Source organism: Martes martes, assembly GCF_963455335.1.
Source record: "Martes martes genome assembly, chromosome: 4".
Classification (NCBI taxonomy): domain Eukaryota; kingdom Metazoa; phylum Chordata; class Mammalia; order Carnivora; family Mustelidae; genus Martes; species Martes martes.
Window position 1 is genome coordinate 2,886,056 of NC_137891.1, and position 27,643 is coordinate 2,913,698.

The window sequence follows — 27,643 nt, forward strand, 5'->3', positions numbered from 1 at the left end:
GTCGTATAGTAATTGTTGGAAACTGCAAGGACAGCGAGTAATACCGTCACCTTTTGGAGTATGTTGTATTTTGAGACCTGTTATCTGTATGTCTTCAGAACGTGATTATATCCTTCCTTACGACTAAACTTCTTTAGTCCTTAACAAGACAGAATAACAAGTTATTTCTGTCTTGTGGTGGAAATAGGGAGGCACAATGACAAAGAAGTGGTAATTCTGTGAGTCTTACAGAATTAAGTTCAGGATGTGATACCCAGCTTTTGGAAGTGAGCGCATGTTGTCGTGATCAGCGGGTAGTTGGAGCTTTCATAGTATAATGGTGTTGATTTTACTTGAATCTATAACTCTTAATTAATGCAAACACAGAAGAAAGGTAAATTTTGAATTCTGTATACATAATATGAATTACAGTTTTCTCTCACAGTCCTCCCATTAGCTGACTTGAAAGCATTTCCTGGGGTTTACTCTTCCAAGAAGTACTGCCCTCAAGTCTTACTTAAAGCCAACAAATAAAACCGTGTAACTACATGAGAAACGTGAGAGTTAGATATGGCTTTGGTGACATTTATAAACAGCTTCTTTTTTCTTTTTTTAAAGATTTTATTTATTTCTTAGAGAGAGCAAGCACGGGGTGGGGGTGGGGGCAGAGGGAGAGGGAGAAGCAGGCTCCCTGCTGAGTAGCGAGCCCACATGGGGCTCGATCCCAGGACCCTGGGATCATGACCTGAGCCAAAGGCAGAGGCTTAAAACCCACTGGGCCACCCGGGCGCCCCTCCCCCCCTTTAAGATTTTATTTATTTGAGAGAGAGAGAAGCAACTTTTTTCTGAATAGTTCTTCCCAGGGACTTTCTCACCTAAAGCCGGTTTCTGTAGGGGAGCTGTGTTGGGCAGAACTGCACATATATGGAGGGTCCTGGAGTTCCCTTTTCTGCTTCCCGATCTCGCTCATCACCTTGTTTGCTGGATTTCTGTCTCATCTCACACAGTATTGTCATTTATGTTGTATGGAAATTTGCCGTGAAGTTCTCCAGGGAGTAGCAGAACACTGCAGTCGTGGGATGTGTTTCTGACAGGGGATGGGGAGAGGTGGTCCACGTGGTTTCCTAGATTTTGTGTCAGTTTTTCTTTCACTTACTCGCTTACTCGGTGAGTACTCACGAAGCCCCTGAGCTGAGAGCGGTCTTGCAGGTAGAGCGGGGCCCAGCGTTGAGGCAGGCCACGCCGTCACTGAGCTTTGTGCGTGTCCTGACATCTGGATCATCTAGATGCCTTTGCTGTGGCCACGGCCTCTAAAAGAGAAGAGAGACTCCCCCTGCCATCTGCTTGTTACCTGGAGGTGACAGATGTGCAGAGTGTGGCCCGTACCTCTTACTGACCACTTTAGTAATAAGGCCCGGAAGGCAGTATGTGCAGAACACACCAGATTCTTTCCTGCCATGGAGACCGGGGTGTAGTGGGGGTGTCAGACAACACACGTGTCAGTCAGTCACGTGGTATTGGAGCAGGTGTCATTGCTGTGGGACGAAGCAGGGGGAGGGCATGGGACAGGTAGTCTAAAGGTGGGCACACGCCTGGTGTGGGCAGAGGACGGCAGGGAGCTCGGTGCGTCGGAGCCCAGGAAATGGGGGCCAGGCCTGGGTGAGATGGAGGGTGTAGGTCACGGCCTTGCGGACCCTGCTGAGTGCGTAGTAAGCCCCGCTGCGGGCAGAACTGGGAAGCGCTGGTGAGTTTCAGCAGCGGAGTGAAATGGTGCGATGGGTGTCGCGAGGGGTTGGTGTGGCTGCTGGTGGGGAAGAGAGTGTAGGGCGGTGGCGGGACCGTCGCTTTGGCCCGGTGGGCCACGACCACAGCCAGCCTGGACGCGAGTGACATGGGGGCACGTACGTAGGCTGGATTTATTGTAAAGGCAAGGATATTGGATTTTGCTGATGGATTGCTTTGAGGAGAGAGACAGGAGTCCAGAATGACTGTGGAGTGGGGTCCGAGCAAATCGTACTGTCTTTCTTGTAAATTTGAGTGAAGAGTGTTGTGCCCCCTCAAAAATGGGTCTGTGATTAAAGGGGCGAGACTGATATAAAGCGGAGGTCAAGCAAAGCTTTATTCCGCGCCAAGCATCAAAAATCAGACCGGAGGTTCGGGGCTGCACCTCTTACAAGAGAGGGCGACCCTTCTCTGTTTCACAGACTAGCTTTTAAGGGCAAAGGCCATGCGGTCGGGCCTGGCCACGCACAGGTGGCCAATGAGATTGTAACACACAGAGAAAGCTGCACAGTGATGCCAGGTGACCAATTGAATTACAATTTACCCCAGTAGACATTTGAACCAGATTACACCTTGATTAGGATTGGCGCCAAAAGCGTTCCCAAAGGGTGGGGGACCCTACTCCTTGGTAGCTAGGGAGACAGTCTGCGCCCCCACTGATCGGATGTCTCCACCTGGGCTGACCCACCCTTGTATCTGGGCTTTGTTACCTGGAGTTGGTTTCGGGACTTGTTTTTAAGTCAGTCCCCTGGGGGAAGGGGGGCAGGGACAGTTTAAGAGTTAAACAACAACAAGGTTGTTCTTTAACTTTAATGGAAGCCTCTGGTTAAATAGGTCCTTACAAAGAGTTTACCTATCAGGTAGGACTTCCCAGAGTTGCTTTTAACTGTACTGATATGATAAAGAGTTTCTTAAAGAAGCTACAGAGCTTTTTAAGGAAAGACGGCCTTTCCGTCCACGTGTGGAGTCTCATGTCGAGAGCGCGTCCTGGGACTGCTCCCCGCTCTCCCTCGCGGCACCGCTCCCGTAGCCTTTCCGCCTCTTCCCGGGACGTCACTGGATCGGGGCTCTCAGAGCATGATTGGGCTTTCCCGTTGAGCGGGAAGAAAGCAGGAGTGATGCCGTCACTGAGGGGCTCGTCCTTGTGTCGTGGCTCAGCCCTCTGGCCGCAGGCCGGGCCCCACCACCCGAGCGCACGCTCCTCTTCGCTGCCCAGGCGGTGGCACTCGTGTCAGCGGTGACACGCGCCGTCTTCTCTGGGGGCGCCCGGCCGCCGCGCAGCAGCTTCCCCTTCGGGCCGAGCCCCGCCCCCTCTCCGCTCTTCCGGTTCGCTGCTTCCGGTTGGGCTCTGCTTGGTGGGAGGGGTCTTTGCTCCTTGGATCTTGTCATCTTTCATACCCTCAGGGCTTGGCACGGGAGGGGCTGCTGTTTGGACACTGAGATGAATGTAGACCGGCTTGGCGGGCAGGCGAGGAGGCGGCCGGTCCCTGGTCACTCTGCAGCCGGAGACTTGGCGTCTCTCCTCACCTGCAGCGCTCCCATGTCTGTCCTCTCGTCCCCTCCTCTCCTGCCCTGGGGGCTCCCGCCTCCGCCGCCCCTCGGTGCTCCACTCGCTTGCACCGGCCCCTCTCCCTGCTGTGCAGGTGGCGCGGTGGCACTCAGTCGCTCTGGCTCAGAAACCCGTTCCGGGTGTGTGTGCACATGAAGACCCCTGGCTTCTGGGGCGACGCGTGGGCTCGGCGGAGTTGGGTCTCTTCCTAGCTGTCTGACTCCCTCTTTAACTCATCTTTAAAAGCTGTGACGGCACTGATTTTGCTTAGAAGATGTGAAAATTGGGTGTGTAAAATACTGTTGGCAGCTAGTAGGTAGCTTCTATGTTGTAACTCGAGTCCTAAGTTCCAAGAGAGACTTGGGGTTTGCTTGTCTGTTGCTGTGTCTGTGGTTTGGTGGTTCAGGTTAAACCTAGGCCATTCACAGGGGCCTGGGCCAAATAGCCGACTTGCTCATGGGGTGTGCTTGGGCTCCTCCTATGAGGAGAGCAGGCCTTCGTGTCCCGAGTGTCCTCGGCAATGGTAATCTGTCTGCTTGTTTCTTCTGGTTCTTTCCTAGCTCACTCGCTTGTGTTTTTCTGGGGCCCCTCTGCTTCCCAGTGTCGCCTGGGGTCAGAGTTCACTCTGGTGAATGGTATGTTTTCACTGGGGACATCTCAGTTATTTCAGCTCCAACTGCTCTTAGGAGGCTGAATGTAAGGCCTGGAGACAAAGCCGTCATCGAGAGTAGTGTGTCAGAAATGAAACTAACTGTCCTGGGGCGTCACTGGACACAGATAGGCCTCTTGTTCCCCTAGCCTTTTTCAGCTCTTGTTTTCACAAGTTAGTGAATTCGTAAAGTCTTGGTCGTGTTCACAGTTAAGTAGAGGACTCGGTTTTTTCTTCGTTAATGGGATTTGCTACAAACAGAATTACCTGCGTAAGGGGAGAGCTGAACCGTGTGTCTTGCATGTGCATCGTGTGTGCTCTGACAGCAGGCTGTCTTACTGCCAGAGCGTGTTGTGTTTAATGAGCTACATTTCAGAGACGCCCAAGACTGCCTCTCAGTTTGAGTGGAAAAAGCGTGAGCATAAGTAGCTTTACATTTTTTGAAAAAGTTACTAATACAGATTATTTGAGTTTTTTCTGCCCTCTTTTTTTTAGGAATATGAGTGTAGACTCACTCATGTTCTGAAATGAAGGAATCAGGTATTTTGGATTTCTCAGTATTTTCTAAACTAGTTTTAAAAGAATCTCCTAACTTCAAATTCTTGTTTTTACGTGTTTTCTAAAAACTTTTATAAATTTGCAAACTTACTTTGAAACTATCAATCTGAAAATATCTTTACCTTGGAAATATCTGGGTTCCTATAGACATAGTTTTTACAGATTTGTTTTTAATGTTGATCAAGATTCCCCCCCCCCCCCAGTATTATTCATTTTTCATCAAGGCTGTTATCGTAAGTCTTAAGGTCAGAATTAAGCTGGTGAAAGGCCAAAGGCATGACTTTGAAAACAGGAATTGTTGGAGGAGCTATCTACAGACGTGATCTGGGGCCGACCTGATTTGCAGCTTACTCAGTTTCAGAATCGCCTGTTGGGTTTGGGAGCAGAGGTCTGCGGGGCGAGTGGAGCAGCCGGGTGGGATTAGCATATTAACCAGCTGCTGGCTCTCTGGCCGCCTTTTTCTCCTCCCTCCCTCCCTCCCTCCCTCCCTCTCCCCTTCCCTGAATGAATCTAGGAACACAGGCCCATGGGGTCACATTACTAGCGGTTTCATTCTGCTCAGGAGCTCAATCTAGCCAGGATGGTCTGTGTTTCAGATTGCGGAAGCAGAAGATTCTGTAACTGAGAGGCATTCTTCAAGCTGCTGGAAAATATTACAGAAGGAGCACCTCCCAAATTTCGCTTCAAGCTCTGAGAAAAGGAGCACACAGGGGAAACTTAGTGTGGCTGTGGATCGAAGCGAACGCTGTGGGAGCGATGAACGGGGACTTGGTGCGCGGACGCCTGGTCTGATCTTGAGAGGCCCGAGTTTATGTGGCTGGAACTGGCGGGCCGAGCGGCCCTGAGACCAGCAGGTGCCGTCTGTATGGAGAAGAGCGGCTGTAGTCCATTTCCAGTGTGTTGGGCTAAAGGTATACGTAACTTAAAAATCTCTTTGGTTTAAGTTTTATTCAGATTCGTGCTTTTGTACTAAAAAGGTGGACAAGAGCTTTTCAGACTTTATTTCAAATAGATTTACAATTAAATTTAAGGAAAAATGGAAATTGATGTGGTATAGGTTTGCAGCTCCTGGCATAAAACCAACTAGGTAGCTTTTAGAAAAGTAAATAAAAGTACTTTCATGGAACTGCATTTTAAGTAAGTTATCTTTTCTGTGTCTCTTATAGTTTTATTTTGTGTGTTTTAATTAAGGCACCCATATCTGTTCTGTGATGTGGAAGTTTAAAGACTAAAGAGACTGGTTTGAGCTTAAATAGGACTGGAGGGAAAAAGAATGATGCGATTTTTATTTCACTTAAAAATCGGTTTTCTTTACTCACTGTAAAGATTGTGTATTTAATTTGAAACTCCATATTATTATAAGGTGGGTTTATCACTAAGGGTCAGTAATACCGTGAATAAATATTTTCCAACTTAATGTTGTTAGGGTTTTTATTTGTATAAAAATATAGATAATAAAATATAGTGTTTTCATTGCAACATTCAAGACAGTATTTGGGAAGCATGTTTAGAAGTTAAAAATGCTGTGTAATCCATGTATGAATAAGACCAAATATTTTATCTGCTTAAAATACTAGTGAATAGTACCCCTGGGAGATGAAGTCCATAATAAAGAATTAAATACAAATTTTAAAGAGCATATTCAAGTATCCTGTTAACCTACTCAGGAAAGATTATTTAGAAGGAAGAACCTGCACTGGGTAGAGACCCGCAGTGCTGGAAGTGGACCTGCAGGCTGATGCAGTTTAGGGTTTAGCTGTAAAAAAATTTTTTTAAAGATTTTATTTATTTGACAGAGATCACAAGCAGGCAGAGAGGCAGGCAGAGAGAGAGCGGGAAGCAGGCTGCCTGCTGAGCAGAGAGCCCAATGGGCTCGGTCCCAGGACCCTGAGATCATGACCTGAGCCGAAGGCAGAGGCTTAACCCACGGAGCCCCCCAGGCGCCCCCAGCTTAAAACTTTTAAAGCCGCCAGGATGTGGAGGTGCTTGCACCCGACCATAGTTTCACTGTTAGATTGTTTCCCGCTTCCCAGGTTGTCAGCATCATCTAGTCACTCTCGTCTAGGCTTTTAAACATTTCTCCTTCCTTCCCTTCCTTCCTTTCTTTTTAGGTAATCTCTGCATCCAGCGTGGGGCTCAGACTCGCAACCCCGAGATTAAGAAAGTCGCCGACCAAGCCGGCGCCCCTTTTAGACATTTCTAAAGCCTGAGATGTTAGAACTCTTCCAGCAGGATGCTCTCTGAACAAAGCACCTGTCACTTTATCACCTTAACTAGGCATAAATTAAAGATTTCGCTGAGTTAAGTTCACACCGTTGAGTTTTAAAGGATGTTGGGTATGGGAACTTTTAAAACCTGTTACTGAGGTGAGAGCGTGCGGACCGCAGAGTGTCACTGAGCGTGACCAGTACTGAGCATGACCGGTAACGAGCACCCCGGGGCAGAGCGTTCTCTGCTGTGCTTGTGGAAGGTTTCGGTCCTTCCTGGACTTGCTGGGACCCGTACGCACAGTGCCACCTCCGTGCTGTGACGGCCCTCTGTCAGCACTGATCCTTGCCAGTAAGGCTCTGATTCCGCTAAGTCTAGCCTAGACTCAATATATGAATCAACTTGCAGTGGTATTAAATAACTGACTGCTGGGTTTTTAAGAAATTCAGGGCGACTCTAGAAATATGGGCATCAGAGGACGAGAGACTGAGGTGTTTTTGCTCGTCCCAAAGCAACTGACGGAAGCAGCTCATTTTCCTGCGGCGCTTGCCGACCGGCAGAGTGAGCGAGTAGAGGCCTTTTGAACTGGGATGTCATTTTGATGGAGGTCAGGGTTAGGTAGGAGAGCAGAACCGCACGTGTGGAAGAGGGGAGGAGGTAGGGACAGCATCAGGCTTAGAATCATTGCATGTGCAGGGCTGGAGCAGGCCATCCCCTCTGATGAGTGGTCTTGCTTCTGGATGTGCAAGAGGAGGTTTCTGACGACATAAGGAGCTTGTCACCCTGTCCCCCTCCCAGGGCTGAGTACACCACCTCCCCCGGGGGCACACAGTGTGCCAGCTTCTCGGCATACTTCTCTGTGCCAGGCCAGGAAGGCAGAAAACCCTAGGTTCTATTCTGGTCAGTTTTTGCTGTTTGATAAAGGCAAAGATGTTGGTGTATAGGAATTGGCTGAAATGGTTATTTTCAAGTTTAAAAGTTACCACTTTTAGATAAAGACAAAATAAAATGCTCAGGCCCAAAGATTGTAAATCTCTCTTTTCAGTTAGACATTGGAAACCTCACATTTGATTTTATCAGTCACATTAACCTCAAAAACAGCGGTGTCCCAATTTAAGAAGACACAAAATACTTAGTAGAACAGGCTAAAAATATTGGAACAGAGCTATATTTGTATACTTTGAACTGAAACCTTCACTGTATCCTTAAGACAATCTATGGCTGTCTCTGTGATACAGTTCATTGTACCTCTATGATAAAGGAAACTGCATTAGATCACTCCCACAGAAGACAGTGTTTTCACATACTTAATCCGACTTTGTTGTAACATGTGTTCAACTATATAGTGACCTCCTAGGCTTAGCGGCGGCTTTAATCCCGAGCATTGAGGTAAAGGTAGATGTTGCGGTGCAGTGTTTGGTTGCAAGATCACCAAATGCAGAAAGCCCTGCTCAGAAGGTCCGTTGGTGACGTTAGCATGTGCCGTGTCTGCTTCGCTCTCGGACGCTGGGAGGGCTGTGCTCATTAGGGGTAAGTGTGCGGTCAGGTTTTTTCCTGGATCTTTCAGTAGTGGATTGAGACTGAGTATACCACTCACCGTTCACTTGTGTGCTGGGTCATGCTTTTTTTGCATCAGTATTTTTAACTCCCGCTCGCCCTGCCTCCATCCGGGTGGTTCTGTGCGCGGCCTGTCTTCACTTCTGTGCTCAGACTGCAGTGCTCAGCCGCCTCCTGGCATCTACGTTTGTCTCTTTCCTAAACGTCTGATGCTCACCCGCCAGGGAGCAGTCTCGTAACTGTTGCCCCTGAAATCTGTCCCTCCCCAAGTCCTCCTTGTCTCAGTAAACGTGCCGGACCTCCGTGCCCTTAGTCGCTCACGCCACAGACCCGGGATGCCTCTCACTTCCTGCCTCATGGAATGAGCCCGTCTTCGTGCCCTTACAGTTGTGTCTTCAGAACAGGTCTGCAGTTCCTCGCCCTCTCGGCCGCATCCGCTCTGCACCGTGCGACCTTCGTCTCCCTCTGGGCCGTGGGAGTTGCTTCCTGTTGGAGCTCCCTGTTTCCTCACTGGTTCGTCCTTCGCAAAGCTGCCAGAGTGCGTTTGCAAAAGCATGAAGCCGCGCTACGCTCCTTACAGCCCCGGTGGCTTCTCACCAGATAAAATCGCAGACCCTTAACGTGGCCTGCCAGGCCTCACCTGACGCGACTGCTCCCAGCGTCTCGGCCTTCGGGCCGGTGGCCTCTGGCTCATCACTCGCACAGCTGTTCTGACTCAGGAGCACCTCAGACAGCCGAGCTCTTCCCGGTCAGGCCGTCGGTACCTGTGCGTGCCCCTTCCTTGCCTGCGTGGCCTGCTCCTCCTGGCCCCGCCGGCCTGAGCCTGACCGACCTCTCAGCCGTGCCAGCGAGGACCGCGTTTGCCCTGATGTCCGCCCCGATGTCCGCCCTGATGTTCTCCCCGAGCCTCGTCCCCTGGCCTCGCCCGGCACTGAGCTGGGCTGGGCCGTTCCATGCCGTTCTCGCTTGCTTTCCGCCTTCTTCGCTAAGAAGGGAACTCGACACGGTCAGGGACGGTCAGGGTTTCTCTCCTTGACAGGGTATCGGCACAAATGAATATTACCTTAATGAGTGAATGCATTATGGGCTTAGCTAATCCACATGCCTCAAGAACGGTTGGGTGAGAGCCGCAGACCGGTGGCGGAGTCTCCTCCTGGAGCCGCACACACGCCGCGTCCTAGCTCTCTCAACAGATGGGCCTCGGTTGGGCTCCCGGGGCCTGATCGCTTCCCTGGGAGTGATCTCCGTGGGCCTCTGCTGCTCCTCTGGGATTGTGGCCATCCGGTCTGACAGCTTGAGGTGCTAATTGACTCGTGGGGAAGATGTTCAAAATACATCTATATGTAAGTGTGTGCATTTATTTTATAGTGTACTTATGTAAATAATCCAGACATCTGTACCTTTACGGTAAAAGGTGTTCAGTGCTTTCCAGAAGGGTGACTGAGTTTTCTGAGTGCCCAGCACAAAGGAACGACTCGTGGGGCCCAGCACACAGTAGGCCTGCAGTAAGAATGAGTGCTGCGCTGAGCTCCGGCCTGTCCCCGGCTTGCCCCGGTACCAGCCGTGTTATGAGAGACTGCGTCCTCTCCACTGGCTGCCCCTCGGCTCCGCCTCCGTTACAGCCACAGCACTGCCCGGGGGGGCCTCTCCAGGCCCCCTGATGCTTCTGCTGCTCCTTCTGCTTGCAACATTCTTTTTAAAGGCGGAACTTTCAGGATTCTGCCCTAGGGCATGGCCCTGTGTGTGTGTGTGTGTCTGTCTGTCTGTCTCTCTCCCTCTCTCTCTCATCTGGACCACAGGGCTGGGCTGTGGCATCTTTGTGCAGCAGCTCTGCACACACGGGTGCAGCCGGTAACTCACTCAACTACACACACGGGCGCAGCCGGAACTCACTCAACTTCTTTCTCCCCTTGTCTCACGCTCCTTGGTTGTCAGCTCCTTGCGTCCCGGTTCAGATGTTACTGCCTTTCGAATCCATGTGGTCTGACGTGTAATCAGCACTCAATGATTGTTGAGTGAAAAACCCCCCCGAGTTGTTGAAATCTGGGGCATTTTTCTGAAGGAGGTGCTGATTCCTGCCAGCGGAGAGGTGGGGAGGGCTTTCCGTGCTGTCGGATTTCTGGGGGCAAAGGCACTGAGAAATGAGCTTGTTTGTGGAGCGTTCAGGGAAACATGGGCTTTCCTGCTGATGACAGCTGCAGCCTGCGCTCAGGTCTGTGGGGAGCGGTCAGCAGGGAACTGTCTCTGAGGGGTGAGGACTGGGCCCTTGTGAGCCTTTCCCCTGCCCCTGAAGATCGTGCTCCCCAGGGGGGTGGTTCCAGCCTTTCTGTCTGTCTTCTCCCGGCCCACCGACTTGCAGGGTTCTCTGCTTCCCCGGGGGGCTCGCCCGCCACTTGGCTTTGCACACCTTGTCTGCCTGTGTCCCCGCTTCCTGGTCACCAGTGCCTCTCTCTGGGGGCGCCCTGGACACCACCAAGCCACTCTAGCTTAGATTCCTCGGACGTGCTCCTTGGTTAAACCGGGTTGTTGGCAAGCCTCGTGAAGTGTGTTTGTGCCCCCAGTGCGCCCTGGTATACAGAATAGGTGAGTTCAGGATATACCGGCCTTTCCGGTGCTGCAGAGTTGGCGGGGCACCGAGCACATGCTGAGGCATGGCGAGCGGCAGTAGGCAGTGCTCGAACAGAGACAAGGAGCAGCCTGGCCAGCGCGTTCTCCGTGCAGCGCGCACCTTTGCTCCTGCTGTCCTCACCGAGAGAGCACAGCGAGCTCTTCTCCGCCCTAGTTTGCCATCGTCTCCCTCGAGCACAAAACTAGTGTGGTGGGTATTACAATGACCGTGTCTCTCCGCTCCTTTCACTTTCCTCACTGTGTTTGGAGAAGAGGCCGTAAGGGTCCCATGTTCTCCCCGGAGGGACCCTCACGGTGAGTGCGGGGGGGGGGCAGGGGGGACGCGCCAGCTGATGCTTTATCTCAGGCTCCGTCCGTCCGGCTGTCACGTGCCCCGCCCCCAGGCTCTGCGTGGAGCAGTAATTACATGAACCCTGTAGTGTGTCCCCCCGCCCCCGCACCCTCCTGTCGGCACCACTGTCCCCATCTGTCCCCGGTGCCTGCTCCTGCTCACGCCTCTCCCCAGCTGTCGCACACTGGGGCCTGCTTGTTTGCCCTGTGCGCTGGCCCCTCCCAGGGCCGGCACCTGCTGGACTCCCCGTGAGCGCAGTGCACTGCTGTGCTCAGTCACCTCGTCTGCTTGGAGCGACGGAGGCTCAGGCCACTAGAGGCAGGTGAGAAGGGTCCTGGAGGCTTTTGTGAAAATGAAAAAACTTCTTTCTAGTGCCCGAATGGTTAGTGATAACTGAGTTTTTAAAGTAGTGTTCACAAATCTTTCATTGCAGATTCGCCAGTAAGTGCTCACACTATTAGGAATTCATTATAAATTTGAGTTTTCTGTATTTCCTAACTTACCAGTTTTCAGTTAAAGAGAAGAGTCCAGTTTTGAAACAGTTATCGCTGTGTATGTTTGTTTTGCCTTTGAGTATATTTGAATGAACGATGCGGTATTCCTGACTGTCGCTCCCAGCACTGAGGTCTGTGTGCCACATCTGCTGTCTTCTGTAACTTCTTCCGATAACGTTTCTTCCTGAAAAGTTGTAGAAAATGTGTCCTGCTGTGAGAGGCTCAGAGGAGTCCGATGTGGGAAACCAGGCAGTGGTGGTGTTTCCCTTGGAGTGGAAGGACCGGCGCTCCGCTGGCCCCTTCCCTGCGCTCCAGTGGGTGTGCCTCCATATTGCCAGCAGCGCTCAGTCCACGGCAGGGTCCTGTGGTCGACTGTGGGTGTGCGAGGTGCTCTGCCAGTGACGCAGCTTCTGGAGCTCACAGACTTTTGCTTCTCTTCCTTTTCCCCTGGGGCCATGTCAAATCTGGGCATCAATTTGGGAGAAGTGACCTGGGGACAGTATTGTGACTTCCGGGTGACCTGTGCAGTCAGCTGGGTCTGGGGGCGCCCGGAGCTGCGTGTGGTGGGTCGTAGCGGGGTAGCTGGGAGGGCTTCGCGCTTTGTGATGCTACTGAAAAAGACAGGTTTTTGACTTGTAGGTTTAACTGTGCAGTTCTTGGCTTAGTATTAGAAGTAGATCATCTTGTTAGTCTATCTTGCAGCCTTACTATGAATCACTCTGTAGTTCTGGTGGTTTACTTGAGCAAGGAGAAAATTCAAAGAAATCTATAATCACGTAATCCAAAAATAACTCCTTTTCTCTCCTTTTGTCTTTATGTCTTTTATTTCTCTGTCTTGTCGTCTGTGACTGACACCTTCCTTACAGCGTCCTTGTCACGTGCTGGCCTCAGGGAAAAAGTTTCCAGTGTGAAGCAGGGTTTACTTCTAGTTTTACCTTCGTAGATGTCCTCTGTCGAATGGAAAAGTTCTCCTTCTAGCTCCTGATTTTCTAAGAGGATTTTTTTTTTAATCGTGAGATGGTGTTCGATTTTGTCAGGTACTTTTTCTGTCTCTTGAACTGATTGTAGAAATTTTCTGGTTTTTTAAAATAACAAGCGAGTTACATTTTGGTTGTTGACTCAACCTTGCATTTCTGAGGTAAATCCCACTTGATCGTGATGTCTTATCCTGTTTATATATTGTTAGAGCAATATGCAGTGTTTTGTTCAGGAAATCTGTGTCTGTTTGCTTGAGGCGTATCAATCCGAAGTTTTTTTCCTTGTGACTTTTTTGTGGCGCTTCCATTTCTGGCACTGCCATTCTCAGAAAACAAGCTGGGCGGTGTCCCCTTGTTGCCATTTGCGTGACTGGTGTCCGTAAAGTTAGGAGACCCTGACCTCTAGTCGCAGTACTGGGAGTCCTGGTCCCATTTGGCGGCCAGGCACTGGTCACAGAGGGCTAGGAAGCACGGGGGAGCGTGTTCTGTCTCACATAGCTGTGTTCCGGGGGTGGGGGTGGGGGTGCACATGCACGTGTGTGGTGCTCGTGTAAAGAACCGTGGAGCTCTGCACTCAGGATCTGTGCATCTCACATGTTATGTGAGCCCAGAGCTGGCAGGACCGGACTGTGTGTGCGGCCCCCACGGGCGCTGCAGCTCTGGAGACCTGGCAGCGCGCTCTGCCCAAAAAGGGAAGATCAGACACATCAACACAGCCCCTTAAGCCGGGTTCCAAAAACCCTAAAACCCAGGGAAGAGACTCTCCCTATAAAATCTGAAATATGAGATTTCAGGTGCTTAATGTATTGTTTTTTGATGAGCAGACAGGATGGTTAAGAGTTGTTTGTACATGGAAAGTGTGCATGCTGCTCCCTGATACTGCATTTGTTAGAAAAAATGCAGACAATAACGTGTAACAAAAAAGAAGAGCGTTTGCTAGAACCAGGAAGCAAGGAGGAGAATTGAGCCTTGGTGGTTGAGGAAAGGGGCCGAGAGCGGCTGGGGCAGAGGATTTTAGGGATGAAGGGCAGCTCCTGCAGAGTCGAACCAGAACAAGTTCCAGAGAGTTCCAGGCCTTTCTTGTGGCTCTGCCGCCCGGAGGGTCCGATGCCGTTCCGTCGGTGGCTGATGCTCCCGGTGGAAACGTTTCAGACCGGAGCTGTGTTTACACCCCCGTTGCCTGTGCTCTGAACGTCTCTGTGTGGGGCTGTGAGAGGTGTCAGGGCGCCCACAGAAGAGAGAGCGCTGTAGCGGTCACTTGCGCAGAGAGCGTGCCCCTCGTTTCGGACAGCTTGCTTTCCAGACTCTGAAGGTGGTTTCAGTGACCTACAGATTTTATTTGGATGACAGCTTGAGACCTCTTCACATACAGTTTTGTTTAAAGTTATGTATTGAGTTTAGGGGACGTGAGTATAAAGTTTCCTTGTACTCACATTGGCCAGAGAAACGTTATATTGTGTATAGTCCGTCTTACGTACATACAAACAAACAAACAGGGAGAAAACCTAGGACCTTGTTAACTAGGGTAAGGCCAGTATGTTGTATTTCCGCCAAGGTCTGTTTGTTAACCTTTTAAAATTTTTCTAAGAGAAATACTGCTAGAGTATCACATACTAACACTACTTTTTTACTGGGAAAATCTCACTGTGTTGTAAAGTTGACAGAGTCATTGAGAAGACAATACCAGACTGATGGGTATTCTGTTTTCTTAACTTTTGTGTAAGATCACGATGGAACGGTGTATTGCTGGTATATTTTCAGTTGAGAAAAATGCGTCCTTTTTATAGGACAGGGTTTGGGGAAAATTTTGTGGAACAGTGTGCTTCCCTTGGTCGTTGCCTTTAATTACCCATTGCAGACTTCCCAGATGTTACCAGTAGTAACTGGTAGGAAGTAGGAAGTAGGAAGGATAGTCTGTTGTTTCCTTTTTTGACAAGGATTCATAAAGCTTCGAAGGGTAACAGGAAAGATGCTTTTTAGGGCTATGGTGGGACTTTTGAAGTCTTAGTTAAATGGGGGGGGTCTTAGAGGATTTCAACTTGGAGAACAACCTTAGCATTTCCCTTTCAGCAGCCTAGAGAATTCAGGGTATCCCTCCTAACTGCTGCTGCCACGGACCAGACGCTGGCTTTGTCTCTAACACACCTTGCCGATAAGCCCTCTCCCCTTACTACGTCAGCTAGTGGGGGCCGTTACTGCTTGCGCTCTGCAGACAAGGAGCCTCTAATAATTTAAGAGTCACGTTGCTGGGATGGGGGGAGCCAGGCGCTGTCGTGAACGTTAGTGAGCGACATGCTCTGCTTCTCAATCAGGATCTTGCTCGGAAGCCACTGTCTGTGGAGCCTTTGCTGACACTTGCCTCCTCGCAGAATTTCCAGCCTTCTTCACTTACAGGCTCAGGGATCAGGTTGGGCTCATTCTTTTATTTTATTATTTTAAAAAAATATTTTATTTATTTATTTGACAGAGAGAGAGAGAGATCACAAGGAGGCAGAGCAGCAGGCAGAGAGGGGGAAGCAGGCTCCCCGCTGAGCAGAGAGCCCGATGCGGGGCTCGATCCCAGGTCCCTGGGATCATGACCTGAGCCGAAGGCAGAGGCTTTAACCCACGGAGCCACCCAGGTGCCCTGGGCTCATTCTTTTAAAGGTTTACTTGTGTAATTTAGGTAAAGTTTTAGCTGTGCTGTAGTCTCTAGGGTATCTTGCCCGTAGGAAGTAACTGAACGGCTCAAGTCTTGATGGCTTTAGCCTTGATGATCTAAGGGATGTGCCTAACCAGTGAGTCTTTAAAGCCGCAACAGTTGAAATGCTATTGTGATAACTTATTTTCCCCATTGTGGGTTATTAACAGTTCTACTCTGGAAATTGCGTTCTTGCACTCAAAATTGGGGATTAAATGAAGTTAGCCATGCTTTCTTTCTGTTTGGCTCCCAGAATCCTGTCAGGAGGCTTTCACCCGATCCTGGCAGGAGATGGAAGCATTCTTCTCTAAGGAGACTGGTCCAAGAGAACAGGCAGACTGGAACGTTCTGGGATCTCTAGCCAAGCAGCTGATTCTCTGCTCAGTGCATAGATCGCCGGGTCATCCGCGTGTACAGGCTCTTCGACAGCCTCTGTAGCACAGCAAAAACAAAAATAAACCAGTGGGACAGCATCAAACCAAAGTTTCCACACAACAAGGGAAACCCATCAACAAAAGGGCAAGAAAGGGCAGCCTGCAGAATGGGAGAAGATGCCTGTAAATCACATATCTGGTAAAGGACTAATGAATCCCCTTCCCAGAGGTAGCTTCCAGAAGTCCAGCTCCCTGCTCCCCCACCCCCGACTGCAGGCGGGAAGCACCTCCCTTCGCATGAGCTCAGGCCCGGGGGCCCGTGTCCCCAGTAACAAACAGCAAACTGAAGTGACTTCTACTTCAGGCTCATGCCGTCCCTGGGACAGACAGCCTCTGCCCCTCCGGTGCTCTGCGTCTCCGTGGAGTAGCGTCATTTTCCCACTCCGTCACCTGAGCAAGAGAAGCGGCCGCTGACTTCCTTTAACCTTATGTGTGCAATTTAGTCAGTCTCCGTCCTCTTTACTTTTTTACGGCTCTCAAGTCTTTCCACCTCCTGGGCCGGAGTTAGTGCCGTCGGGATTGCAACAGAAGCTTCCAGATCGGTCTCCAGGGGCTCAGGTGCTGCCCAGGTGCGTACCCTCGCCGCAGTCGGGCTCCCCACCAGCCTCTGGAGCGAGGCCGTGTCCGGCTTCTCTGCTGTTTGAGTTAAAGCCACTCCCAGATCCCTGACCTACAGCTGCAGCCGTGGCTTTTGTTGGGCGTGACTTTGGACGTGGCTGTTCTCAAGATCTTGGCTTGGAACTCAGATTCTGGAGGTACTTGGCCATGCCCCAAGTCTGGGCAATGACCTGTTCTCCCAGTATCACCCCCAACACCGTGTTCTTCGTGTACTGGTCTGTGCTGGTCTTTCTCATGAGGGCCACAGGGGCAGGGACCATTGTCTTGCTCTGTCTGGACCACCAGTGTGTGTCTTTCCTAGTATCCGTCTGTTCTGATACTCTGACGCCCACGTGAGCACCTCGTGCATAGTCTACTGTAAGACGTTTTGGTTGGGGCAGGGGATGAAGTAGCAGGTGGACAGTAAATAAATACACTGAAGAAAATGACAGTGTAACCTGGTAGATTGTACAGGTATTGCGATGCTGTGGTTCTCACACAAAACTTGCGGAGCGATCGTGTGCTGACTTTGTTAAAGATTCTTTTTTTTTTTTTTAAAAGATTTTATTTATTTATTAGAGAGCAAGGGCGTAAGCAAGAGCATGAGCAGAGGGGAGAGGCAGAAGCAGACCCCCCTGCCGAGCCAGGAGCCTAACGCAGGGCTCCATCCCAGGACCCTGGGACCATGACCTGAGCCAAAGACAGATGCTTAACTAGCTGAGCCCCCCAGGCGCCCCTAAGGCACAGATTGTTGGCAAGTAGGTTTGTGGTGGGGCTCAGACTGACCTGATGAGCTCCTTGGGTGACCTGCTGCCTGCTGACGAGGGGACAAGTGTTCGCTGCCCAGTCGCCGGCATCAGCTTCCTCGTGGTGTACTCAGCACATTCCAGATCGTGTGGTTTTCGTAAACGTCTTTGTATTCAATCCCTTGATAGTCCTGCGAAGTCCTGCTGTTGCCACGCTGCAGTTCAGAACTAGGTCCTTCTGGCGTGTTAACCGCGTGTTTGTGGAGCTGGATTTTAAGCCCGCCCGGGCATCGTGACACCATAGCCACTCCTAACTTAATTTTTCGTGCTAAGTTCTGGAGTTAGTTTTTAGAGACTAAAGTGTTAAGATGATGATCCAGGCCCATTAAAAATAGTAATTTTTCTTGACATTTGCAACGATGTGGATGGAACTAGAGGGTATTATGCTGAGCAAAATAAGTCAACCAGAGAAAGACAATTATCATATGGTCTCCCTGATATGAGGAAGTTGAGAGGCAGGGCGGGGGTCGTGGGGGGAGGGGAGAGAAAAAATGAAACAAGATGGGACCCAGGAGGGAGACGAACCATAAGAGACTCTTAATCTCAGGAAACAAACTGAGGGTTGCTGGGGATTGGGGTTGGGATAGGGAGAGGGTGGCTGGGTGATGGATACTGGGGAGGGTATGTGCTATGGTGAGTGCTGTGAAGTGTGTAAGCCTGATGATTCACGGACTTGTACCCCTGGGGCAAATAATACATTATATGTTAATAAAAAATAAAATAAAATAATTCATTTTTTCTTTGTGAGCCACTAGGCAGGACTATTTTAATGAACTAATGAATACAAATGCCCAAATGTTCAAGGGGAGCTCCACGGGGAGTTTGGAACTTTGTCTCTGCACGACTCCTGGCAAATTCTAGCTGTCCTGCCTCTCTGTTCTTCTTGAGCCCACCAGGCTCTGGGTTACCCTCCCTGTGCTGCGGGAGGGGCTGGAAACGGCCCCTGGCAGAGCACGAGGCTCACTTCATCTGTCCCCCCGCTCAGAGGTCGTGACTAGGTGCTGCTGCCTGTGTCAGGATGAAAGCAGTTGCTTCCTGTGTCCTGCACAGTTTTCTAGTAGTTTATTGTGTGTGGTGGGGGTGGGGGACATCCAGACCCCGCTCCTCTCTCAGTTTTATGTCTCGGTTTGTCTCTCCTTCATGGGAGGGGTAGCGTGTGCTTGTTTGGGTTTGTGTCTGGATTGCATGGAGATATAACGTATGTACAAAACTGCTTAGGTAGCTGCAACATGGGCAATATTCAGTAAAAGCTTTTTGTTTTTTACCTTGTAATACTAGACTCAATTTTGCCTTTTTTTTTTTTTTTAACGTAAACCCTACCCCCGAACGTGGGCCTTGAACTCACAACCCTGAGACCAAGTCCTGCTCTACAGTTGGAGCCAGCCAGGCGCCCCAGGTTTTTTCTTACTCAGTAGAGGCTAAGTATGTACTGTTTGAGCACAGGGAGATTTTAGTCCCATATTTAGTGAATACGGGCAGACTCGCCCGACCTGGTCTCCAGTCCGTGTATCTGTGTGTGGCTTTTGTGTGCCACGTGCAGGGCCAGTGGGACAACTGCCTTCTCTGCAGTGGGTCCCCCGTCTTTGTTCCCCTTTGTAGCACAATGCCATGAGTTCCTTGCACTTCCTGTCTGCACCTCTTCTTTGGACGCTCTGTGGCACCCCCTCCAGCAGGCTATGCCCCCATCACTGCAGGGCGGCGGAGGGCTGGGGGCGGAGTTCCTTCCTTTGACCAGGTCCTGCGCTGGGCAGCTCCTTCCTTGACTGGTTTATCTCCTCGCCCTCCGTCGGCAGCTGCTTCATTTCCTCCGGCAATGAGGCTCTTTCTCTCTTCTGTCTCTAAACATCACAAGGACCGGGCTCTGTTCTCACACCTCCTTCGAGTTGGCAGAGTAATTTCAGGGGAACAGCCATGAACCTTTAGCATCTGTAGCCGTCCCAGTATCAGGGACCCAGTCCAGGGCGCAGGGCCTAGCGGGGCCCCTCACAGGGGATCCAGGAGCGAAGCTTACGGCTTACTAAGGACCGGAGGCGCGAGGGAAGGGGATCGCGGAGCTGTGTTGGGCGAGGCCGCTCTGCACCGCGGCGTGGGGCGTGGCAAGGAGCCCGGGGCCACTGCCAGCCCGTGTAGGCCAAGTGCTCCGCGTGTAGAGAGGGGGGTCCGGAGGAGTGCCCTGCCCCCGGCTGCAGGCGTGACTTTTCTGCTCTTTGAAGGCATCCTGTTGAGGTAGTTTCTTTGTAAAGAAAGTGTTTTGATGCCGCATGCGAAACGGCAGGTACGAACTCAGAGCTGTCGAAGTGCAGAAGGAGTTAGTTCCCAGAGGTCTTCTGCGTGGATTTTGAACATCCCATTAACTCTGTTTTACTTTACATGTTTACACATATTATTCTGTTATACATACTACTGTAGAAAAGTACTTTAACCGTGTTTCATCCGCGAGATTTGCAGTGAGTAACAAAGATGTCTTCGGGAACGTGTATCATGACCGACGGGCTCAGCAGATGCGACTAGGAGCCAGGCATGACCTCCTCAGCCTGGCTTCAAGGGGACAGTCCTTACTACTGCGACTTCCAGGAGACCCGGGTCCTGTTGTGTGCCACAGACACAGCCGTCCGGCCTCCCGCCGGCTGCCCGCCTGCTCCCTCCGGCCGCACGTCCCCCGGTTATTTTCCTCCCCTCGCTGCCGCTGACTGAACGAGAAGGAGGAGGGTCTCCTCCTGCGGGCTCCTTCCCGTGGCCGGCGCGTCCCCAAAGCTGCGCGGAAGGCGGGTTACACGGTGTGCGGGACCCACCAGGCTTCTCTGGCCTTTCCTGCAACGTGGGTGACGGGATGTGTCACACCCGTCAGCACACACGCTGCCGTTCCCAGCGTGGGGACTGCAGTCGTTGTGTGTGCGTGCGTGTGCATGCTGGTAAGTGGACGGCTCCCCCTGGCCTGAGGGTTTCAGGGGCCGAGGACATTGTTAGATGGGGCTGAAGGGGCTCCCTGGTGTTTAGATGTACAGTGTGCATTAACTGAAGGGCTTCAGACCCCCGGTGTCACACTGTCACCTCCTGGCCACAGAGGAGACTTCTGTCTCTGGACCGCGCAGACTCTTTCATCATAGACTTCGATGTTGCTGTGACCAGGCGGGCATGCCCACCTCTAACAGTTGTGCTAGAGATGAAGTTAACGAGCTGACTTCTCTCCTTCCTTGCGTGTGCAGTCACCAGGAAGTGGTAATTTTAATTACTTGTAATGAGTGCTGGTACAGGCAGACATTTGCCTCCCTTGGCTGGGCCGTTGGTCTTAGAGCTGGGGTCCAGGTATGAGTTTTAGAGGTTCCATGAACTTTGCGATCATATACAGAATTTTCTGTGTTTTAGTGTGTATACATTTTCTCTTGAAAATGTTCATATTTTTCAACAGATTCTCAGAGATCTCTGTCATCGGTATATACATAGGCACGTATGCATGTCCGTGTGTGCGTAAAGAAGTCCTCTCATAGAAGATGGTAAATGAACAGTAATTTGGTATTTGCAAGCGTCACTCATTTTCCGTGTTTTGCAGAATAGCATGTTCATGTATGGTTAGAAGAGGGACCTAGGCAGAAACGTAAAAATCAAGAATGGTTGCCATTGTAAAATGTGCACCTGTGACTTGCTCCTTTGCTGGGTTGGTAACTGTTTCTCAGGCAAGTAATTTCAGCCAGGGCGTTTGCTTGGCATGTTGCTTTTGGTTAATTGTTGTGTAGAGTCTTCTGGCAAAAAATTTTGTTCTCATTTTGTAAATAAACATATATAATTGAAATATATCTCCTGTACGATGCACACATCCTATGTATCCTGGTGTAGGATTAACTACTACCTTCTGTATCTGTGTTTGTGGCGGCAGCAACCCCAGCAGCCTCCCTGACGGCTCCCTTCAGTCAGCGTCCCCAGGAAGGTGGCCAGCGTTTTGATTTCTGTTGCCGTTACTCAGTTTGCCTGTTTATCCTAATGTCTGTGAGAGTCATCCACGTCGATGCATGGAGCCCCGATTTTTCATTGCTGTATAGTATTCCATTTCAGTATCTACCACAGTTTGTATTTTATTGTTGATGGATGGTTGGGTTGTTTCCAGTTTTGAACGGTATGAATGGTGCCGCTATGAATACTCTTTGTGTCTTTTGGTGACCCCGCAGCTGTGTCTTTCTTTGGCGTGTACTTCAGAGTGAAACGGTGCTCTTCCGCAGAGATCGCTTCCAAAGGCTTGTATCAAATCATAGCCCAGCCGGCAGTGTATAAAAGCTCTAGCTGCTCCTCGTCTTTGCCACACTAAGCACTGTTGGTGTTTAAAATTTTGGAGCCATAGAAAAACTATACTTAAAAAATGCAAATTTTAAAAATGGAGATAAAATTCATGTTCACATAACATGAAATTCTCCATGTGGTTTGAAGCGTACACACAGGGTTGTGCGACCCTCAACGCTGTCTAGCTCCGTCGCCCCAAAAAGAGACCCAGTACCCGTAGCCAGTCCCTCCCCGTCTCTCTCCCCCTAGCCTCTGGCAAACTCATGCCTGCTTTCTGTCCCCTTGGGTTTGCCTGTTCTGGAATTGTCGTATAAATGGATCCTACAACATACAGCCTTTTGTCTGACTGCTTTTACTTACCATGATGTTGTCAAGGCTTCTCCCTGTCGTGGTACCAGGACCTGTTCCTTCTTATGGCCGAGCGCTCTTCTGCTCTGTTGTAGGGATGCGCCAGTTTGTTGATCCAGTCGTGTTACCAGATGTTACGTTCTGTTACAATAGAGAAGATGGAAGTTACTAAGCAGTGTCTTTACATTGGGTCTTGATGGGACGTCTGGTTGATTGGCTGCAGCTGATCAAAGTGGGCTTTGAGCTCGTGGATGGCTACCTGGGGAGGCAGCTTCAGTTACCTGCGGGCGCTCCTGGAAACAGTGGCGCATGCGTGTCGTGCTCGTCTGTTGTGGGACTTTGGCTCGCGGCCTCTTGGAGGCCCTTCTGCTTTAGTTAGGCCACTTCTGGCCTATTTTCCTCGTCATGGTTTCTCCAAACCCCCTTTTTATCCATTTCATTTCCTTTTGTTACTCTAGCCTTAATTGGATCTTAGCTCCGTGCAGTGGCTTTGTTACAATATTTAAATATCTAGCTACCGGGGCGCCTGGGTGGCTCAGTGGGTTAAGCCTCTGCCTTCAGCTCCAGTCATGATCCCAGGGTCCTGGGATCAAGCCCCGCATCCGGCTCTCTGCTCAGCGGGGAGCCTGCTCCCCCCCCCCCGCCTACTTATGATCTCTCTCTGTCAAATAAATAAAATCTTAAAAATAAATAAATCAATAAATAAATATCTAGCCACCTAATACAGAGGAAGATGCCAGCAGAACAGTCACAAGAAACCAGGGAGCCTTCACTATGGTTGGTTTTCTGGTTGGCTTAAGGCCCAAGAGGGAAAGTCCCTTGGATCAGGTGGGCCCATCTTGGATAACGAAGTGGACTTTTTTCCCTTGGGTGATCCATCAGTCATTTCCCATTTCCTAAATAATTTACCCAGGATACTTGTTGTACAGTTTCCACCTTGGCTATCCAGTGAATAGTTGAGAAGAACCATGGTATCTAGGACTGGGAGCCGATGAGTTTTTGCTGGAGAGGTGAGCCCTTATGTTCTGTGTGCCATAGCTCCCTGTAATGTATGATTGTATGACCCTGTGCTCTCGATTGGGAGCTCCTAGCCGGCATAGAGATCCTCCTACAGACTGGTGAACTACCGGTTTTCAGACCCTTCCCAGCAACTTGTCACGTGGAACTATTAATAAATACAAGTTACTGGAGAGTTCATTTGACCTGGTGTTCAGGGGACGATTATCCGATGTCACAAAGAATGATTGGGTGGTTATTTGGGAGAGGATATACATACGCTGCATGGGATACCAGACTTTTAACAATTAGTCTGTACTTGAATCCGTCTGGGTGGGGACTACAGGTACCCTGAGAGAATTGAAGTAGACCCATACCAGTGTCTGTGGAGTTCTCTGAGGAAGGCCGTTGGCCCTGACTGTGGATCCTCGCACTCATGTTTTCTCCTGTTCTCAGAGTCCCTGAGCCCTGTTGGGGCTCAAGAATATACCAGTATCATTGGTTAGTAACTGGGGCCTGGAGGCTAGTTTAGGTGTCTTGGGGTTAATAATATTCTGGTATTAAAGGTAAAGGGAGGGGCACCTGTGTAACTCAGTGGGTTAAGGCTCTGCCTTCAGTTCAGCTCGGGTCATGATCTCAGAGTCCTGGGATCGAGCCCGGCATCAGGCTCTCTGCTCAGCAGGGGGCCTGCTACCCGCCCACCACCCTGCCGCCTGCCTATTTCTGATCTCTCTCTCTCTCTGTCAAATAAATAAAATCTTAAAAAAAAAAAAAGATAAAGGGAAATGTGATTCTTAGTTTTGGGGTGAAATATAGCACCATTTGGGTTCATAGCTTCAGTTCTAGGATCCTTGCTAGAAGTTTGAGGGATGGAGACTCAAATAGGCAGTTGGACAGACTGTTGGCTCATGTGCTTGTTTTGGAAAGACAGGGAAAGGAAACAGTAGTTGGAAGGCAGAGAGGACTGGAATGGTCGCTGAACAGGTTAGTAGACTGAACCAACATAGGATAAGGGTGTCTACTGTCTACTGCTTGTGTAGGGCCAGTTGGGTTATCTGGTTGGAGTTCTTATGGATTCGTTAAATCCAGCTGGACTGCTGTTTTCACGGTACTGGAAGTAGTAGAAACACAGACCTGCTTGCTGTGTCTGGGGCCTCCAGGATTCTCTTTCACCTTCACAGGTGTTCCTCCAGGCTTCAGGCCTAATCAGTGCGATTTTAAGACATGTCTCAAGTCGTTATTTCTTTTCCCATTTTTAATTAGAGGTGTCTACAGAGAAAAGCCCCTTTGTTTCCATAGCGTGCTGAAATCATAAACAACCTTGAAGGCCTATCTCCTGGTGATAAAGATTTTTAACTTTTAAGCTTTAAATGGGAGGATGTATGCCTGTTAGAGCCGTCAGTGCTGCCACTGAGCACAGAGGTGACTCTCATAACACAGTGACCAGAAGTTTAGAAATCCAGGGGCGCCTGGGTGGCTCAGATGGCTGAGTATCCAACTCTTGCTTTCTGCTCAGGTCATGGTCTCATGGGTCGTGGGATCAGCCCCGCTGTGAGCCCTGCATCCTGCCCCATGTTGGGCTCCCCACACAGCGGGGAGTCTGCATGAGATTCTCTCTCTTTCTCTCTCTTTCTGCCACCTCCCTCCCCTTCCCCATCTCTTTCAAATAAATAAATACATCTTTAAAAATTTTTAGGAAGTCCAGCACAGGATATACCTAAATTATTTTTAATATTCTAAATTGACAAAGCACTTGTATACTTCTGTTATTTTTTTTAAGTGCAAAAAATGAGAAGGGTTAAAAAAAATGAGAAGGGTTTATCAATGTTAGAAATATCTAGTATAGGAAGTTACTGTAATATTAAGAAAGGAAAGGATAGTTTTCCTTCTGGATCCCAAGACAGAATCTGTTTAACATGTGTTTTAGGAGTTTAGCTAATTGGATATATGGAAAAGATTATTTCTGATTGTTTCTAGGTTTTACTCCTTTTATAAGGTGAGGGAACGGATCACAATGTTGGCCGGTAGCCACCCCTATGTTTCCGAGTTTAAATATACACAAGGAGGGGCGCCTGGGTGGCTCGGTTGGTTGAGCATCTGCCTTCAGCTCAGGTCATGATCTCCGGATCTTGGGATCGAGCCCCGCATCAGGCTCGGTGGTGGTGGGGGTGGTGGTGTCTGCTTCAGTCTCTCCCCCCTGCCCTTCCCCACACTGTGTTCTCTCTGTCAAAAAGCTAAATAAAATCTTTAAAACATAAACAAAAACACACAAGTTACACACTTAACACATGTAACTTTAGATTTAAAACCTGCTCATCTCAACAGCATTTTGTCAATATGGGTTTTATAAGTATCAGACATGTTTAAATAAGCTGAACATAAGTAGGACTGCTCGTAACTCAGCACAGTCGTACTCTTTATATTTTGCTATTCCTCATTTCCTTGGGGTTTTTTTTTTTTATGTTTCCAAATTATTCAAAGTTACCTTCAAGGTCTCAATATTACCAATCTTAGAAATCAATTTAAAGCTGATATTAAAGGCTAAAGTTGAATATTTTCATCAGAAATACAGCATGCGGGGCACCTGGGTGGCTCAGTGGGTTAAAGCCTCTGCCTTCGGCTCAGGTCATAATCCCAGGGTCCTGGGATCGAGCCCCGCATCGGGCTCTCTGCTCAGCGGGGAGCCTGCTTCCCCCCCTCTCCCTCTCTGCCTGCCTCTCTGCCTACTTGTGATCGGTCTGTCAAATAAATAAAATCTTAAAAAACAAAAAAGAAATACAGCATGAAAATTTTTATAGTGATACTTCAGATAAAGTAAATGATTTACATAATTTGCCATATTGTCTGAAGTCCAAAGAACAATCTGTTTAATAAAGATATTAGTTGAATTGTTATACAGACAGTCTGTGCTGTGCGTGGTTCCAGTATGCACAAATACCAATTTCTGTGGCTTCAGTGACACCAGTCCTCAACGGCACGGTTCAGTCGTAGTTCACACATAAGTCAGCTGTGAGCTGCTGTGTACGGTGCGAACTCAGTCTGCAGAGCACTACAGAAATGACAGATGTGACGTGTGACCGGTGGCCAGTCGCGGTACCTCTGTCCCGGTCTGTTGCTGACGGGCCACCCTGCGCCTGTGACTCAGTTTATACCCAGACAGCAGATGTGCAGTCGTGGTGCCTTCTTGTTTGCCAGTGATCAACCCCTGTGACATCTTACAAAAATGGACTGTCATAGGAGGGAATTGGGCAACAAAGATGAAATGCAGAGTTGAAGCAGCAAAGGGTAGTCTGGGAAGTGGAATCGAACGTGCTGAGCATCTGTGAAGCCGGCGACTCCCGTGGAGCGGGGGCAGCGGAGCCCTCAGCTTGCCTGGAGCGGCCCTAGGAACGGGGGGACTGCGTGGCATTAATCTGGCCAGTGGACCCAGGAGTTAAATTTCAGCTTTTAAGGCCTGTGCTGGAGTTTGGGCAGGCTCTAAATGCTGCAGCTGGAGATGATGCAGACGCAGAAATGCCAGCAGCACGGCAGGAAGTAACGAAGAGTGCTTAGAGTGTGCACATGCACGTGTGTGCGCGTGTGTGAGCATGCGGTGCGACAGACACTTCCTGCACTGTGCAGATCGCCGTGCGGGGTTCTGACTAAGACAGTCACAGAAACAGGTAGCCGACTGTAGGGAGGTCGCCTTTGCTTTGGAGCTGGACTTGCTAATTGTGTAGTCAGAGGAGCTTCATAAATAAAGGTGAACTTAGGGGCGCCTGGATGGCTCAGTGGGTTAAGCCTCTGCCTTTGGCTCAGGTCATGATCCCTTGGTCCTGGGATCAAGCCCCGCATTGGGCTCTCTGCTCAGCAGTCAGGCTGCTTCCCCTCTCTCTCTCTCTGCCTGTCTCTCTGCCTACTTGTGATCTCTGTCAAATAAATAAAATCTTTAAAAAAATATATAATAAAATAAAGGTGAACTTACTGACAAGTGATGAAAAGAGTTGTGACAAAAAAGAGGATGTTCCGGTGGACATGAACCTAGCAAGAAAGTTCGTTATCAGACGTGCTTTCGCAGATGCCTTACGACACTGAACGTACAAGGGATAAAACGTTGGATGCTGACTCAAAACTTAGAAGGGAGTAGGACAGTTTGGCAAGGCATTGGAAAGATGCTCACTCCGTATCCTTAGTCATGGAGTGGGGGAGGACGGAGGCAAGTGCTGTTCAGACCACTTTGCAAGTCATCGTAGGGCCCCACACTCCTGTGCGAAGCGAGAGCCACTCGTGCTTGCTTTAGTTGGAGTGTATGCCGTACTGGTTATCTGTTGCTGATGACAAGTCATCCCAACACGGAGTGGCTTAAAGTGACAAGAATTATTTTGTTCAGATCTGCAGTCTGGACAGGGCTCGACAGGGACAGCTGTTTCCATGTGGTGGGAGCTCGGGTGTCACAACTGGGAGCCAGAGGGCCCCCTCGGAGGATGACTCTGCCCCATGGCTCAGAAGCCTGTGCTGGCTCTTGGCGGAAAGCCCGGCTCAGGCTTCGGTTGTTGGAGCTCAGTTCTTGGGCTTCTGGATAGCCTGTTGGTTGGGTTTTGCGAGTGAGTAGCCCAGGAGAATCAAGGGAACCAAGGGAACCTGGTTTGCCTTTTCATACCTACTGTAGGATGTTTCTTAGGCTGGTCAGAAGCCCCCCCAGACTCGAGGGCAAGGAACGTAGCCTACACCTCTTGGAGAGACAGTCAGGACCAGTGTTACAGCTTCTTTGGGAAAATACAGGCTGTCACATACTGATACTATAACATTAAATATTTAA

The 27,643-nt window shown here is 49.8% G+C and overlaps 1 protein-coding gene across 8 annotated transcripts in view; it reads left to right on the forward strand.

Moving 5' to 3' along the window:
• The window catches only part of PTK2 (protein tyrosine kinase 2), a 248,074-nt gene that overhangs the window by 51,157 nt on the left and 169,274 nt on the right, over positions 1-27,643 (forward strand). For 2 of the 8 annotated variants that reach the window (XM_080801829.1, XM_080801822.1), the window contains exon 1: positions 5,114-5,428. The exons of 5 other annotated variants lie outside the window; for them this stretch is intronic. In XM_080801829.1, the coding sequence (XP_080657955.1) occupies positions 5,329-5,428 (100 nt within the window). In that variant the 5' untranslated portion in view covers positions 5,114-5,328. Of the gene's footprint in view, positions 1-5,113; positions 5,429-16,263; positions 16,396-27,643 lie in introns of those variants that run through there. One more of the 8 variants, XM_080801825.1, reaches the window with a different exon arrangement.